Here is an 18,612-nt window from a genome sequence, read left to right as displayed (position 1 = left end):
TAGCAAACTCGTCACACATTTCGTGTCAATCCAAACGAAAGGCATTTTCCTGCTGGAAACTCTACTGCCGTGATGGTTCGCACTGTTTTCGCTAACTTTTTGCGCTGGCTGTGTGCGCCTATTTTTACCAGCACACTTGCAATTTCCCAGTCCGTGCGCCACAATCGGCAAACGCTGAAAATATAAATGGAAAAGTGGAAAAAGCTAAGCGAGAATATTTTATTTTAAGCCACAAACTGGCAGCGGCAGCAGAAAATACAGGCGCGAGGGTTGGCAGCGGCGCGCATACTGTGCGCTGTACAGTAGCGGCTGGTGGGGTGGCGCGCGCGGTTGTCATGACGCGGGCAATACAACGAGACAAGTCAAGTAGAAGTTGTCGCCGTTGTCCGCGTTTCGGTCTGCCCGGCTGCGACTGTGACTGCGGCTGTGTTTGTGCTTGTGCGCTTTGTTTGGGCCGGTCGGCCGGTCGGTCGGTCGCTTGGTATGGCTGGCGCTGTTGTTGCTGGCCGAAACTGAAAACATGTAACTGGTTTCTCAGGCAGTGCCATTTGTGGCGTTAGACCGAACGACAGCAGTGCGCATAGAATAAACGGGAAACACGACAGCGCATAACAGTTAATAAACAACCGCGGAAGCTAGTGAGAGCATGGTGCGGTGTGGCTAATGAACGCTCCGAAAAGAGTGTATAAAACTAAAAATAAAACAAGCGGAAACGCATCACTTCCCGCTGGTTTACATAAAACAAATAGTGAATTGTATGTATTTGCAACAACAAAGCGTTAACCCTATCACATATAATTACAAAATACAATGTAATCATAATGCTGTGCGGGGCAAAGCGCATTGCGCGCACATATGTCTGAAATGAGTTGCGGCGCTTTGCGCTTCATAATTGTTTGTTTTGTCTGCCGCGCACCCACACACTCACACGCGCGCGCGCTCTCACATATACGCGCACTTATACAAGCGCGAGTGAGTTGGTCGAAAGCGTCGTTGACTTGCCGTTGGTGTTATTGGCAACGCGCAAATCAGTTGTCATTTGTTTTGGCCAGAAGCGGCTGCGGTCTCGTCGCGCTACGCTTGTTAACTGCTTTAAGCTGAGCTGGGTTCGAATACGCGAAAGGCTTCGGCGCTGTTTTTTATTATTTTTTTCGGTGCATCGCTGCAGTCACGCGCCGTTGCGGTCTGCTGGAATACGGTTAGAAATATTTAGTGATTGAATAAGAAGTGATTGGTGTAAAAGTGTGTGCATCGCGGTGGTCAATAAGCGCCGCATAAGCTGGCAGTAAATTTAATTAGCGCGAAATCGATTGAAATCCCGCTGTGCAAATAAAGAAAAAACGTTTAAATGTGAGAAAGATGGAATTTCAAAAGCGCTAAAGGCTTAAAGTGTGCAAACGTGTGCGATAATAAGAATTTCATATTTAACTTCTCAACTAGCCGTACTAAACTGGCAGCCATTAAATTTAATGCATATAATATTGGCAAAATCACAAATAAAAACAACAACAAAAAACTTTAACTAACTTTAAATAGCGTGCGCTTATCAGCTCGGTAACCAGGCGCAGTGCAAAAACAAAAGCAAGCAAAGTGAATGTGTGTGCAGAAGTTAAGCAGATAAGCGTACAAACGTGCTTCAGCGCTCGCCGCAAAGCAAACTTCTGCCTGAATAGTGCTCTGGAATGTGCTCACTCCACTTCCACCTACCGTGCACCTGTCGTTCAGTCCACTCCACTTCCACTCTCCGCTCCGCTCCAATCTCCTCATCTAGGCATTGGCTCTTTGTTGACTGTCATAACTTTGCTATTTGCGTGTGTAATTTGTTGGCATTTTGCTTATCGCATTTAGCTGCGGACAGCTATTAAGTCAACTAAAGACGCTGGCGTGCCGAAAGTTTATGGAAAAAGTGAAAATCTATTAAAACGAAATTTATGACAAATGTAGAAATGGAAACTTTTGCATGAATGCGTAGAGTGTGTGTATAGAAAGAACTCCAAAAAACTGGTTAGAACAAGAGAGAGAAGAAATAAATAAAAAAAGTAAATAAAAAATTATAATAAAACTACTGGCAATAACCAGTTACACCAACAAAAATATTTAAAAATTTAAAATCACCATCATTAACCTTGCTGTTATGCTACTGGGTCCTACAGATCTGTCACTCTTTTTCATAGCTAAAAATGGGGGTTATAAAGCTGATTTTTATTTGTCTATTTTTATTATAAAAAATCATAATTTAGTTAAAAATGCATTTCAACTGAGAGTTCTTTCGATATTTTTGACATTCAATGTCCATTCAGTGATGACGTGTTATGACAAATAATTTCAGATTTTAATTCAGCTACTGCTTTGACGAACGTTCCCAAGTTTTCTGATAGGTTTCCGAGATTACATTTTTAAAAATCTATCATTCTATCATAGGCATGTATTTAATATAAGGTTCCGAGGTTCTTGATGTATATCATTGGATCATCGTTGTAGCTATTTTAGTACGGCACTAGAGTATTCGAAAACAGATTCTGGAAAAGTGATAGTTGGAAAGCTATTTAGAAAGAGCGAAAATAGAGAAAATATTTTTAGAGTAATTCCATTACATATACATTAGTGACTATATTTAGTTAAAGACCTGAGTAAATACGACATTATACTGAACTACTCTTAGAACTCTACACTCTTTACGACATTATGGAGACATTCACTCGACAGTGGATACTAATAAACGAATTGACTTCGACTTCAACGATTTTCGAGTTTTGGAGTCAAAGGAGAATATTATATTGTAGATATCCTTATTAGACAAGCTTCGACTGACGTCATTTCAGTATTGTTACTTGGTTCTGTTGATAAGAGAGAGATAGTGTAGTCAAGAGTGGAGGCTGTACAGTGACTTATTTTCAAAGTGGGAAAGTACTGTAGCGAGTTCGTGGGCTTACACCTTGATTATGTTTCATTAAAATGGATTATTTCTGATAAAAAATTTTGTTTGAGAAATAATAAAAAAATGGGAATTCTATAGATTTAGCTATTTTAGTGGGGTTCATGGTTTCGAATGAGGGGTAATTTTGTATCATACTTTTAAAAAATATTGAGCAACATTTTTCCTTCGCCATTTTATTGTTTTAATAATTAAAAAGAATAAAATATGAGTTTAAATAAACTCCCTAGAAAAATATTTTTTATCATCGCTTCTATTTGTTCAATGCACTCGTGTTTGTTTAAAATATTAATAAAATGTATGTATGTATGTGTATTTCTATTTGCATTTACACCGTGTTTAGATGGGATGGAAAACAGGTAGCGATGTTTGTTTGTAGTTCGAAGTTCGCTCATTTGCACTTTTAATTAAAAACGAAAAACTGGATTTAAAAAATAGAAAACTTTAAGCTTACGAGTACAAACAAACACACACACACAACTGCTGCTGCTACTTAGTGGTTGCATGTTAATTTATACAAGTAAATAATATATATTTTTTTGTATTTCACTTGCACATACATACATACTTACAAACTAATTTACATTTAAACACAAATGTAATACAAATATACAAAAAAAAGCAGTTTGCTTATCATTAGGCAATAAAAATGCTAAAATGACAACATATACATATATATGTATATATACGGGTGTTTGTATGTATGTTTGTGTGTTTAAAAACACGTTTGTCAGCGTGTGAAATCACTGCCGTGAAATTTTATTTTCGAAATTATTTGGCAATAAAAATTAAGTCAACTGCAGGAAAAAATATATAAAAAAGAAAAACAACAATAGCACACATGTAGAAATGAGTAAAAGTTAAGGAAAAGGTAAAAGTTGACATTAGAAAAGTGAACTACAAAAAATTTGTTATTACTGTTGTGTGTTGGTTTACGTATCCGCGCACAGCTGTTGCAATAGGAGCATAAAATGCTCGAATTTAATGGAAAGCAATGAATGGTGTTACAAAAAAATGCTTTCGAATTTGCATGATTAGGCGGTTGGAATTACAAACAAACATGCATATTTATATGTACATGGACACATACATGCACGAAAAAAAAATATGAAAAACAAATTTAAACTTGAAATAAATAAATAAATAAAATAAAATATGAAAAAATCGCATGCTATATTTTTATACAATTTCGAAAAAATGTCATGCGATTTTTAATAAATTTTCTAAATTTCATAATAACTATTTATTTTTATAAAAAAATTAATTTAGTATCATTTTGTTCATTAATATAAAAAAATCGTATGCGATTTTTAATATATTTTTTTACAAAAAGTTTTAAAATTGCCATTTTTTGTAACAAATGCAAGTAATATATATGTACATATGTCTTCACATATGAAAGAGCAAAAGTGAAGTGATTTATTTTAATAACCAGCTTTTGAATGCCCGCGCTAAGCGCTTAACAATCCGCGCACGTTCTTCGCGATTACGCATTTAGCTGTGGCACTATTATTTACGCTAACAGCGTATGCCATTTGCATGGGCTATGTGCGCAAAGTGGTGTATTGTTTTTCTCAAAATGCATATAATTAAATTTTATTGCCTTTTTTATGCGTGGCGGCAAGGCGTCTGTTTTTTGTTTTTTTTTTTTTTTGTATGACTTGTGTGCATGTGTGTGTGGGCAGACTTTGTAGAAATAACAATAAAATAAAATAAAATTAAAAATAAATCAACAGCAAAACAATGCAAGGCAAACATTAAATTAATTTACAACAAAAAATCCAGCAAAATCCCTGTGAGTCATATTTCAACGCGTTTCCTCCTGCGCGATTGCATGCATACATATGGGTTTATGCTGCTATGAAGTTGTCGCTCCATCCACATACATATTGTTTTGTATAAAATATGTTTGGTAACCACTTTCCTACAGGGCTTACATGCTATCACATACGTTTTATATACTCTACATAGTATATTCATATGTATGTATGTGTTCATAAATTATATGTACCTTAACTGTTGATTTTGCATACTATGAATGTTTGTCTGTCCCACCAAAAAACACGTCCGACAAACTAAATCAACCAAATCAGTGCCAAACACGAATTTTGGAATTTTTCGCTAAGTAAACCCGACAAAATAAACGCAATTTGTTGTAAATAAATGTGAAAAAAAACAAAAAAAAGTTTCGCCAAATGTGCTAACGAAAAATATTTTTTGTGTTCGTCACGTACCACGAAAAATTGCAGCGACAACTGCAGAACTGTTTTAACAATGTGCATAACTCGGCGAAACTAACTTACAAACAGACATGAGTTTTGGCATACAAATATATTCTGACATATACATATATATTTGTATATAGACAACAACAAATTTTGTTGCGATGATCGCTGATTTATGACTCTACTACGTAACTCCAAGTATACGAACAACAAGCATATCGTACTTACATTCATGGCTGATAATAAATTTTTATCTCTGGTTAATAAAATTTTAGGTGATTGCAAAAATTGTTTTATAAAATCAAGGTGTGCCAATAATAATAATGTATAGCAAACAAGTAATCGGTCATAAACAATGAAAAAATAAAATGAAATTAAATTAAGTTAAATAAATTTAAATACATATATATGCTATAAAATAGCATATAACATAATACAACATAACTTAACTTAACTTGACATAACTTAACATAACATAATATAATATAAAATCCAATAATTTTATTAAAAATTAATGTATAACACATCTTAATTTAACAAAACATAACTTAACTTAATTTAACATAACTTAACTTAACTTGACATAACATAATAGAATATAAAATCCAATAAATTTATTGGAAATGAATGTGTAACATATCTGAAATTAACTTAATTTAACATAACTTAACTTAACTTGACATAACTTAACATAACATAACATAATATAACATAACATCCAATAAATTTATTAAAAATGAATGTATAACATATCTTAACTTAACACAACCTAACTTAACATAACATAACTTAACTTAATTTAACATAACTTAACTTAACTTGACATAACTTAGCATAAAATAATATAATATAATATCGAATAAATTAAATAAAAATTACTGTATAACACATCTTAATTTAACATAACATAACTTAACTTAACTTGACATAACTTATATACCTTAGCTTAACATAACAAAACCTAACTTAATTTAACATAACTTAACTTTACTTAACTTAACATAACATAACTTAACATAACATAATATAATGTAATATAAAATCCAATAAATTATATAAAAATGCATGTGTAATATATCTTAACTTAACATAACATAACTTAACTTAATTTATCATAACTTAACTTAACTTGACATAATATAAAATACAATAAATTTATTGAAAATGAATGTATAACATATCTTAACTTAACACAACTTAACTTAACAGAACTTAACTTGAATTCAATCAAAACTGAGAGAAAATACAAAAAAAATCTTATTTAACTACATACATTTATCAATCTTTTCAAAACTTCATAATTAATAATTTTTTTTTACATTTTCTAAATGAGGATTTATTCGCTAAATATCAACTTCTAGTGCAAATTCGTTAATTTTGTAAAAATAATGTAACACCATTAATGCAACTTAGTATTTATTTGATAACTTTCTATTAAAGTTGACATTTACTAGCTTTGACAGGCTGTCACTGTCACCGCTTTACATTTGTCACTGTCAGAAAACCTTTTATTCAAAGCCCGAAGTACGAGTATGGGCGTTCGGTCGCATCCGATCATTGCCAAAATCTGTAATTTCTCGTTCGTTTATTTACGATTTTCGTGTAATTCATTGTTGATGCCATTACAATTCGACGCCCTTGTTGGTATGTGGGTTGCCACTTGACGCCCCCTCCCCGCTCATTTGCCACACTCCATCGTGATTTATATGAGTTGTTTATTGTTTTTTGCTCGTGTATTTTTTCAATGCGGTATTTCTAATTATTTTTTAACGAGTTTAACACACGCCGATACGCAGCTGCTTATGTGCTTTATTTAAGCTTTATGACGATCGACTAATTGCCTTTTGCTAGTGATTTTGAGCGTTTCGAAGTAGCGAGGCACGAATCTTGTTTGTGGGGAGGTGTTTAGGGTCATATGGGTACCTATGATTGGGTCTCTAAAGATATGCCTTTTGGTGTTTGGGTCCATTGAATGTACTTTTTAAGAGAGAAAAAAGATGTGCTGTAACATTTGGGAAGAGAAACTAGAGTTGAAATATTATGGTATTGAAGGTGTCAAAAAATTATTTAAAATGTTTGAAATGAAATGTAGTTGAGTTAGAGCTATTTATCGGATTGGAATGGAGTGAAGTGGAAAACATTGGATTCGAAGTTAATGTGCAATGATAAATGACAAAAGTAATAGAGAGAAAGGAGCAAATGATATAAAAATTAAAACAATTCGGAAAAAAAGAGAAAGAAATCAAAAATCGAAGTAAAATTATTTTTTTCATAAACGCGATATTTTATTCAACAGCTTTCAAAAATAAAAAAATAAAAAAAATTGACTGTCAAATCACGATCACAAAAAACACAAACAAAAAGTGAACAATGACTATAATTACCGTTAATGGTTAATTAAGTACATCAATTGAAAAATAATCATAAAAACAGCAACAAAGAGTTCGTCAAATAGTGCGCAGCAAATGCAAAAGCTGTCAAAATGGTTGTGTCCACATTGAGTATCACGCTCGACAACAATGGACTGGTGGCACCGCCTGCGCCAACAAATGTTGTACGCTCGATTACAACAGCAACAATACCGACGATAATCACAACGAGCAGCAGCGGCGGCAATAGTCCGGCTGCGGGCGGCGCTAAATTTGGAAATGGTGTGCATAATAACAACAACAACAATCAGAACAGCAACAACAACGGCAGTAGCAATAATAATAATAATACTAGCAGTTTTAATATAAATAACAATAACAATAACAACAATAGCAATAATATTTCTAGCAGCCACAACAGCGCTAGTAACGGTAAAAATTTAAGCCAGGCAAGCAGTTTTTGTGATATCAATGGTGTTGCGGCCGCGCCAACAGCGGCTACAAAAATAGCCACAACAACAACATTCATACCAAATGCCAATCTAATATGTGATAACAATAATGTGCCACAGCAACAGCAACAACAACCAACAATACCAGCGCTGCACTGGCATTCACCGCAAACGGTTAAAGAGTCAGCGCATCAGCAGCAACAACAACAATTGCCACAGCGCAGCAGCTCATTGTTGTTGCAACGCGATGGTCAAGTGAATATGTCGAATCGTTTGCGTCAGCAGCAGGCAAGTAGCGTAAGCAAACTACAACAAAACAATAAAAATAAAATGAAAATGCGATTGGTTTAAGAAAACCGTAAAAATAAGACAGAAAAATTTTAATATAATTGAAAAAAAAAAAATTGAAAAATTATTTTTCAAAATAAAAAAAAAATAAAAAATTATTTTTTCAAAATTAAAAAAAAAAATAAATAAAATTAAAAAATTTTAGGAAAAAAATTAATTTGATTTTCTAAAAAAAAAATATGAAATTGCAATCCATAATTTTTTTAATATTTTTTATTAATTACAAAATTATTTTTTTAGGCTTCGAATAATATTTTGCTCTGAATTCTCGTATAAACTCATCTTTTGTACACAAAAGTAATGGCAATTAGTCATTATGACAACTAAAAATTTATTAATTATGGTCATAAACTTGTTTAAATATAAATAAAGTAATCGGTTAGCTAGCTCCCATATATATACATATATGTATGTATGTATATAGATATGTCAAGTGATAACTCAGAAATATTTATGAAATGTAAATAACCAATACATGCACACACACTGATATATATATGTATATATATATATATACAGGTATTCAACTCCAACACATACAGCCCCACACTCACCTGCGTCCACAAAACCAACAAAAGCAATCAAAACGCTCCACTCTAAGCGCTGATGTCATCGTTACGAGTGCCGCAGCGCATTTCGCCTGGTTTTGACGCCCGCAACTTGCTCGCTAACACACACCCGCGCGCCGCCATTCCTCTCCGCAAACATGACTTGTCGCTTGTCCGCCTTGTTTGTTGTTTGTTATTATTTTGCGCAGATTAATATCAATATTTTTTATGGTTAATTTGAAATTTTTTATTTTTAATTTTTTTCCGTGTCGTCGCAATTAGAATTTTATAGCAAAGCTTCTTGGACAGCGCTGTTGATTTAATTATGTGAATTAAGAAAACATTAAGTTGAGGAAGTGCTGAGGGAAAAAACACTAAAACCAGCAACAAAAAGTTTATATGAGGCTGTTTGCATTCTCATATTTCAATTTGAGGTTATGTGAAGCCAGTTTTCAAACTCTAAATTATTCTAAAACACGCTGAATTTTCCCAGCCTACTCTGCACAATACAGAATTGAGTCGCTTGCCCAATTTCACTCTTTTTCGATTGCCCTTTTACTTGACTAATTTCGTACCAAATCCAAAGCACGTACGCAACTGTTGTCTAAACCGAATTTGCCGCTTTAGTTGAGGCATGCCCTCGTCGCCTAATATGTCAGTAACCCACATACCTGACTCATACCAACCGGCTTGTTTATTTATTAGGCTTTGTTTGGGCGTCCATAAGCGGTTAAACGCTTGATATCGGAAGCGGCTTTTAGGCGAATTTAAAGCTTTTGTGGGAGACAATGAAAATTCTTTACTGAATTAAGCTATTTCTCAGCAATTTCTTCGTATATTTCGACAACTAATATTTATGCCAAAAAATATTTAGAAGAAATGCATATGTTAACAAATCATGAAAGCTTTACTTAACTTTCACAGCCACGCTTGTGGTTGAGTCATAAATTGGCAATTAACAATTTCGAAAATGTTTAAACCTCACCTTTTTGCTTTTTTGTCAATTGCGCTTGTATTTTTCCATTTCTACGCCTATCGTAGGCGCTATTTGATATTCACGCGACAACAACAAGCAGTCTCCAAGCTCTCAAAACTGCCGGCAGGCACACCTTTTGCTTACAGCCTCCACTCAATGCTGTTACACCTTCAATAAATCTCAATTCTACGAATTCAGCGAGTTATTTGAAATGTGAAGAACGGCTTGTGAAGCACCTTCAGCATTTGGCAGAATTCAAGTGCGCTAAGCCTCGCTTGCAAAATCACACATGTTTACAATTATGTGTGTATCTGACTACTGACATATGTTTACAAAAGAATTTTTAGTGTTTTTTCCTCACTTTTTGGCTTCGAGCTTGGCTTGTAAATACATGAATAACTCTGAAGTTTTTTTTGTTGTAACTCGTCGCTATTTTTTCGCGTATGAACTCGTCATTGAAACGCCACACCGTCAGAACTCTACACACAACTCACTGATATTTTTACTATAGATTATTTACAGCAGTATAACACTTTGAATCCAATTCAATTTATTACATAATTTTCGTAAGCTTTTTATAAAGCATAAGTATATTAATCTATAATGAAAGCTCGCTGGGAAATACGTATTATTAAATTTCCGTGTTTAAATTGTAGCTGATTACCATAAAAGCTTTGTTATATTCATTAAAAGTCGTTTTGAAAGCTTAATAGCAACATGTGAAAGCTTTTCGAAAGCTACTTTGAAAGCTCTTTAGATATTAAAAGTTCTGGTATACATTGGAACGATTTCTGAAAGCCTCATAAAGATTTTTCAATAAAGCGTTCACTGATTTGTGTTGTAACAGTGAAAGCTCATTACAAAATTTATGTAATGCATCAATCATACGATAAAGTTATCAGTTTCCTTTTGTTAATATGTAAAAATTATGATTTATTTAATCATATGACAACTAAACATTATTATAAATATTCATTGTGAAAGCTTTCACTGAATTATATTAAATCCCAGATCGTAAATTTACAACGCATTAGCATCTTCGGCGGATAAGCATAAATTCATAAAATAGTTCTCTACTAATTTATTGCATTTTTTATAGATACAACTCCTAAGTAATTTGTTATTGTAATCACCTGCTGTGCCTTTATTTGAGTTTCCCATTGCCGGTGCTTTTTTATTGCCACCATTAACGGCTAACGGGTTCACACATAGTCCGTCGTCTTAGGGATTTCCGCTAAATTATGTGCGAATAAAAAGCAATAATAAAACTGTCGCATTGTTGTTGCACGTTGTTTGTTGTCATATTTGATTTGCTCGAGTTGGAAAAATGCAAATATTTCATGTCTTGAAAGAGAATTTATTTGCGTTTTCGGGTAGCTTCCAGCCAATTGGTTTTTGGGAAATCGCATTGTTGCGAAATTTCGCTCTTTAGCTTTTGTTATTGTAAAAAACAGTTGTTTCGCAGTGCGGATTTGTGGCCTGCATTCTTCGGTTGTAAATCATGCTTACGAGCTTTGCGTTTTTGAAGGTTGCTTTGTCAGCGAAAAGCGCGCAGAAAATTATGCAAAAAATGAAAACTAAATAAATGCGTTAACAAAACGGTGTTTTGTTGCATGCGATTTTCTGCTTCAATTGCCACTGCTCAGGCGGCGCTTATACATCGAGAAAGAGCTTTAAGTAAATAAAAGTTGCGCTGCGTGCGGCATGCAAATCGCTGACACTATTGTGCAACTGCTGCAAGAGACTTAATGCAAATCATTCAATGGTGCAACAATTTGTTGTTCTCCTATTTTCGCTCAACATTTCCATTTCGCCCTTTTCACACCTCTGTTGTTGTTTGACTGTTGCCTGTTATTTACATAAGGCTTGTTGCATTTGTACTTGTCACACGCATTTGCATTTCTTGTTTTTGCCACTATTGACACACACATACATCGCCATCATCAACACTCGCCCTATTAGCTATTGCCACGCCTTCTCCCTACGCAGCGTGCCCTCTCAACACCTTCTTGGCACTTTGCCCTTTGTAGGTGGGCTTCCGCCTCCACACGCTGATGGATTGCCCGTAATCACACTTGACAGGCTTCCACAACAAACAATGCACTCGTTCAAGTTCTGCTTGTCATATTTTCTCTGCGCATTCTGTGACGCTTTGTCTGTTGCATGTTGCACTCGTGTATTCTGTGTACATTTCAATGCACACTTTCATATCAATACAAAACGTTCGTGCCACTTTCAAATGGCTTTGGGTGCGGGGGCGAGCAGCTGCTTATGTGATATAAAGGTGCGACGCCACGTTGGTTGTGTGCGCCCAGTGGCGTTCGAGTATCCCTTAGAAGAGGGGGTATATGGACGGGGACTTTAGTCAAAAAATTCCGGGATCTGGAATTGGAACATCCGAATTCGCTTATATATTGTGGTTTATTTCAAACATACATCTCTAAGGATCCAAGAGACCATCAATATCGTCTTTATTTAAAACTCCTATTTTGCCTTTTCAATACTACTACAGCCATTTCGTTAATTTGTCAAAAATCACCTAAAATTCTGAGCAATGTTATAAATAAATTTTATAATCTAGCTGTTGGTGAAGACACCTCTAGTTAGATATCTACATCTCAAATTGGGATTCTAATTTTGATTCACTAATCGTTTTGAGATCCCCACACCATATGCTAATACTTTCAGATCGATTTCATCTAACGTAACGGTATTTATCTGTTTTCCTCTTACTAACTAACAGTTCTTTAATTTATTTCACCCTTCATTCTGTCTATTTTTAAGTGTCTCCTTAAGTGAACACTAAGCAGCTGTGTTTTGTGATTTGTTTTGCAACGCTTGTGTCTTTGAGCAGCCGTTCAAGTGTTGCCACTAAATGTGGCAAGCACAATATAGATGGGAACACATGTTCGTTAAGGGCGCCCCCTAGCGCTGCTACCAGCGTCACAATTGTCTTCCTCCAGTGCACGGGTTGACTTCTTTCGCCGCCCACGCCCTTCTTCACTGTTTTGCTGAGCCACCGACCTAGTGGCCCATTCACCCCATTAGCGCGCTAATTAAATTAAGCGAATTGTTTTGGTGGCGAAGATTAAGTGGCACAAATGCGCTGAGGACATGCTCGTGTTAAGTAGCATGATTGGCGGTAAGTGAAAGTGCCCAGGAAGGGGGAAGTGCGTATGTAGAAAGAGCGACAATTTTCATTTATAGGGTTGCAATCGCGCTTTATCTGTTCCAAATACGCATTTAATTTTAATATGCACTAAAACAATGCAATTCTTCTGAGTTATAATGGCGCAGATGTCCGCGGATTCGAGACTACACTATCTGCCCATATTTCTTTCGACCGCGTTGATTGTTTTTCAACGCAGCTTCAGAGCTACAAACAACTTGCAAGCATTGCAACTGACCAACATCATCTTTTCTGTCTTTCAGGAGCAACTACGTCGACGTCGCGAGGAGGAGGAGCGCATCGCGCAACAAAATGAATTTCTACGCAACAGTTTACGTGGCTCGCGCAAGCTTAAGGCGCTGCAGGACAACAAGGCGGCGGCACAGCAACAGCCGGCCGCGGAGCGCGTTTCGGGCGTGGAGAACGAGGCGTACATGGACGATGAAGAAGTCGAAAAAATCAATGGTGAGTCCAACCACATTTATGTTTGCTCAGCATTATAATACTAATTCTATTCTCTCCTCCTCTCCTTCAGGCTATGGCGAACTGATCGCCGCGCTGACACGCCTACAGAATCAACTCACCAAAAGTGGTATGTCCACACTGGCGAACCGTGTCATGGCCGCCCACAATGTGTTGAGCAGTGCTGGCGTTGCACATGCGCTTGCCGCGCGTGCAGCCGTCTTGCAACGCCGGCGCCCGCGAGTCGCCAATCCAGTAAGCGTGAACGCCACGACGCTACAAAAGGATATTGTCGAACTGCTGACGCAATCGAACTCGGCCGCTGCTATCGAACTGGGCAATCTGTTGACGAGTCATGAAATGGAGGGTCTGTTACTGGCGCATGATCGCGTTGCAACGCTCACCGATGCCACACCATCACCCATTCTTAGCGGCTCTAGCAGTCCACAGCAGACGTCAACAGGCGCGCCAGTGCCACTTCCCAAAAGCGCAGCGGTACGCGGCACAGCCGTGCCACCGCCAGTGGTACCGCCGCCACTAGCGCAACGCAGCGCCATGCCACTGCCGCAGAATATGACGGCGCCGCCAGTACCACCCCAGCATGGTGGTTTCATGAAGCAGCCAATGCGCGCCGATTCTCCACCTCTGAGCGCCTGCTTTGGCACGCTTAATGACCAGAACGATAACATACGCATCATACAGATTGAGAAGTCCACAGAACCGCTCGGCGCGACGGTACGCAATGAGGGCGAGGCGGTCGTCATTGGACGCATAGTGCGTGGCGGTGCTGCCGAAAAATCTGGACTGCTGCACGAAGGTGACGAAATACTCGAAGTGAACGGTCAAGAGTTGCGCGGCAAAACTGTGAACGAAGTCTGCGCGCTGCTCAGCTCCATGCAGGGTACGCTGACATTCCTCATTGTGCCCGCTGGCAGTCCACCACCCGGCGGTGGCCACCGCGAGAATGCAGTACTGCATGTGCGCGCCCACTTCGACTACGATCCCGAGGATGACTTGTACATACCGTGTCGTGAGCTGGGTATTAGCTTCCAGAAGGGCGACGTCTTGCACGTGATCTCGCGTGACGACCCCAATTGGTGGCAGGCGTATCGCGAGGGCGAAGAGGACCAAACGCTGGCCGGTCTCATACCTAGTCAATCGTTCCAGCATCAGCGTGAGACCATGAAGTTGGCCATTGCCGAAGAGGCGGGCTTGGCGCGCAGTCGCGGCAAGGACAGCAGTAAGGGTGCGACACTGTTGTGCGCGCGCAAAGGTCGCAAGAAGAAGAAGAAGGCCAGCTCGGAAGCGGGGTGAGTTAATTGTGGGATTATAGTGATTTCGAACTCTTATATCTTGTGCCTTCCAGTTATCCGCTGTACGCCACAACTGCACCGGACGAAACGGATCCCGAGGAAATACTCACCTACGAAGAGGTCGCCTTATACTATCCACGTGCCACACACAAACGGCCCATAGTGCTCATCGGGCCGCCGAATATCGGACGACACGAGCTGCGTCAGCGATTGATGGCCGATTCGGATCGTTTCTCCGCGGCAGTGCCACGTAAGTTTGAAAATCTATTCGGTGTTTAATGTAAGGCGTAGGTTGGCTAAGCGGTGGCAGCTACACTGTCTAACTGTGGTTGCTTTTTCTTGGTGATTCGATTTCATTTAAAGCGCGGGTTTGCTGCCATTTTTATTTTATTATTTTTCGGTTGAGTTTTCGGCGCTTTTCATTTATTATTGTGCAATTTTATTTTTGACCGCGCGATTTTTTCCAACACTCGCCTTTTTATCGAAAATATTTTCCTTGTTTCATTTCGCTTTAGTTTTCTATTTATTAGAGGAGAAACTGAAAAAGGGTAAATGCGCCTAAAAGATCGTTACGAAATTTGCATCGCCTGCATTTAGTTGTTTTAGTATTCAATCATTTATGTCACACTGTACCTGTGCACCAGCTGACGCTTGCTTTCTGCTCAAAAATTTGTCATCTGCTTTAAAGCCCCAACATAAGCTCACAAACGGCGGCGTACAAAAGTAATTAAGCGACAATTTCCTTGCGCTCTACTTCGCTGATAATACACACACTCACTCACACGAGTACAGCTGCATATATTGGTGTGCTTGCCAGCGCTTAAGTCCTTCTGATAGACCTGCAAGGACGAACATATTAAGAGCGACTTCGCGAGCATACAATATTTACAGCTGTGTGGGTGTGTGAGCGAGTGTGTCACTAACGACTTAATTGCTGCAGCCAAAGCCAAAGGCAAAGCCGAAAAATGTTCACCTTCAATTCAATAGCTGAGCAGCAGCAGTCAACAGCAAGCAGCCTTGGCTTATCCTTAAAGCTACAAGCTCACCGTCAACACTACAGCCAACAAGCAGCTGCTGCTGTGCTCCGCTAGCTCCTCGCCCGCTTCCTACGCCCTTTCATTTCGCCACTCACACACACACACATACACACTGTCATGCACATATTTATTTATTTACCTGCTGCACTTGTGCGGCTCTTCTCTTTGCGCTTCCTTTACTCCGCAGATACGTCACGTGCGCGCCGCGAAGGTGAAGTACCCGGCGTTGATTATCACTTCATCACGCGCCAGGCCTTTGAGGCGGACATACTGGCGCGCCGCTTCGTCGAACATGGCGAATACGAGAAGGCTTACTATGGTGAGTAATTTACCATGTAATGAGTACATACTCACACTCGTACTCATACATGAATGCGGTATGAAAGGTAACTGTAGACACTCAGTGTGCCTTTCATATCCTATCTTTTAAACGAATTAAGTAAATTGCAAATTTTCACATATGCCCTTCGTCATCGACGTTGTCTTCCATCTTCCATCGTTGCAGGCACCTCGCTGGAGGCCATACGTACAGTGGTGGCGAGCGGCAAGATTTGCGTGCTGAATCTGCATCCGCAGAGCTTGAAGCTGCTGCGCGCTTCCGATCTGAAGCCGTACGTGGTGCTCGTGGCGCCGCCGAGTCTCGACAAATTGCGACAGAAGAAGATACGAAATGGCGAACCCTTCAAGGTTAGTAGAATTAAATTTTATGAGTTCAAGGAATTAAAGGATCAAAAAACATGCTGGCTTGAATTTAAGACGCATATTGCTTCAAAGGTTTCGGAAGTAGTATGAGAGAGCGACTATTACATCACTTTAGGTTCACAGTTTCATTAAGAGCTTATATACCCGGAATCAAGTTATACTGGTTCGAATTCTCATCTTTAAGGTTGTTACCTCGGATAGAGAGCAAGAGCTCCCTGGCTAGACTCAAGTGGGTTTATTTTGTGACCGAAAATTTGAAAGACGATCAGGGAGCTCTTCATACTTGAGGCAGTCTGCCTAAGGCTTCTTTAATTTTAATAGTTGTGAGTAGGTTCCTCACAACCGCCTTCTCAGGCATGGACTTTTAGCCTTCGTCCGTGCAACACTTCATTGCCCGCCTTTTTCACTGCAGCTTGTCAGAGTTTTTTTCCTCTGGTTCCTCTTTTTGCACCATATTCGACTTTTATTTTCATATATTCATCATTTTTACTAATCTTACCTCTTACGCCCGCCAGGAGGAGGAACTCAAGGACATTATAGCCACTGCCCGCGACATGGAGGCACGCTGGGGCCATCTCTTCGACATGATAATCATAAACAACGACACAGATCGTGCTTATCAACAGCTGTTGGCCGAGATCAATTCGTTGGAACGCGAACCGCAGTGGGTGCCGGCCAGTTGGGTGCATAACAATCGGGACGAGTCATAAAGTCAATGGAAATGAATTGCAAGCGAAATGAAGTGTGAGACGAACGTAAAACAGGGATTTGTGCTTAAGGAAAATGAACTGGAACTGGTAGAACTAAGTGAAGACACGAAATGAGAACACAAAAAGCGCTGCAGTGCAGCAGTGAACTGTCTACGAGAAGCTTTTGATGTTAAATTTTTGTTAAATTTCCAACTTCCGCTAGTTGTTTGTTGTAATTTATTTGAGTTCTACATACCTACGGAGCTTTCATCGAGCTTTTGAACTTTCATTTTCTGGTTTTATGAGCTTTCACTGCACAATTTCGCTAACTTCTGCAAAGCGTAACTGTTTTAGTCGCCACTTCACCAATATTGTTCCACAGTGTTCGTGTTACAACAAAAACAAACAAAGGTTTCGCGTCGAGCGCTCGTGAGTTGTAGCGTGCAAAAGTATATGCGAAAGCTTTATTTCCAAAACGAAAATGCAATACTTACACATAAATATAAATACAAATATACATAAATATTATTTACTTGAACATACCGTATACTATATACAAACATTTATATATAAACACACACATACACACATGCATACAGCGCAGAGTTGAACGTTTTTATGTATAATTTGTTGATTTAGTAATAAAAAATATTAATTTTTAAAGTTAAATTTCACACTTCTGCGTTGCAAAAGCTGAGCAAAACTGTTGAACGTTGGAGAATGTGTGTAATAATGCGTGTTAAATATTAATTATAATTCAATATTTTTAAATTGAAAATATTTTGAAAAAATTACACAAATTATGCATGCAAAATACTTAATTTTTAAAGCATATATTTAACGGTCTTATGCATAAAAAATATTGTTTTGTTTATTTAAATATTTTTATGTAAAATTTATTTTTTTTATGACTTTTTAATATTTTTTTCTTTTTTTAACTTAATTTTTTTTTTTTATTTTAAGATAAATGAATTTTTAAAACTTTTTTTTTATAAAAAAAATACTTTTTTTGTAAAAATGTGTTTTATGTATTTTTTAAATTTATAATTTTTAGAACTATTTCTGCAAATATTTTTTATAAAAGTATTTTTTTTATTTAAAAATAATTACAATTAAAAAATAATTTTTATCTACAAAAAAGTAAACAAAATAATAATTTTTTTTTTACAAAACATATTTTTTTTATGAAAAAATTTTAAATTAATTCATTCAAAATTTTTAAATATTTTTTCATAAAAAAAAAATATAAATTAATAAATTAAATTCTTTTTATTATTTTTTCATAAAAAAAATATTTTTTGTAGAATAAAATTATTTTTTGTAGAAACAAATTATTTTTTTTTTAATATTTTTTGTAAATATAATTTTTGTGTTTAAATTTTTTTTA

At 37.2% G+C, this 18,612-nt stretch overlaps 1 protein-coding gene across 7 annotated transcripts in view; it reads left to right on the top strand.

Moving 5' to 3' along the window:
- The window catches only part of Mpp5_1 (protein PALS1), a 132,622-nt gene extending 114,472 nt beyond the window's left edge, over nt 1–18,150 (top strand). For 2 of the 7 annotated variants that reach the window (XM_054232190.1, XM_054232192.1), the window contains 6 exons: nt 13,286–13,487; nt 13,558–14,794; nt 14,851–15,047; nt 16,022–16,153; nt 16,340–16,521; nt 17,052–18,126. In XM_054232190.1, the coding sequence (XP_054088165.1) occupies nt 13,286–13,487; nt 13,558–14,794; nt 14,851–15,047; nt 16,022–16,153; nt 16,340–16,521; nt 17,052–17,246 (2,145 nt within the window). In that variant the 3' untranslated portion in view covers nt 17,247–18,126. Of the gene's footprint in view, nt 1–155; nt 756–780; nt 1,199–7,456; nt 8,279–13,285; nt 13,488–13,557; nt 14,795–14,850; nt 15,048–16,021; nt 16,154–16,339; nt 16,522–17,051 lie in introns of those variants that run through there. The other 5 variants (XM_054232194.1, XM_029040464.2, XM_011184824.3 and 2 more) reach the window with 5 other exon arrangements.
- Nucleotides 18,151–18,612: the final 462 nt, after the last annotated feature.

Source organism: Zeugodacus cucurbitae, chromosome 5 (assembly GCF_028554725.1).
Source record: "Zeugodacus cucurbitae isolate PBARC_wt_2022May chromosome 5, idZeuCucr1.2, whole genome shotgun sequence".
NCBI classification, from domain to species: domain Eukaryota; kingdom Metazoa; phylum Arthropoda; class Insecta; order Diptera; family Tephritidae; genus Zeugodacus; species Zeugodacus cucurbitae.
This window is presented reverse-complemented; position numbering and strand designations above follow the sequence as displayed.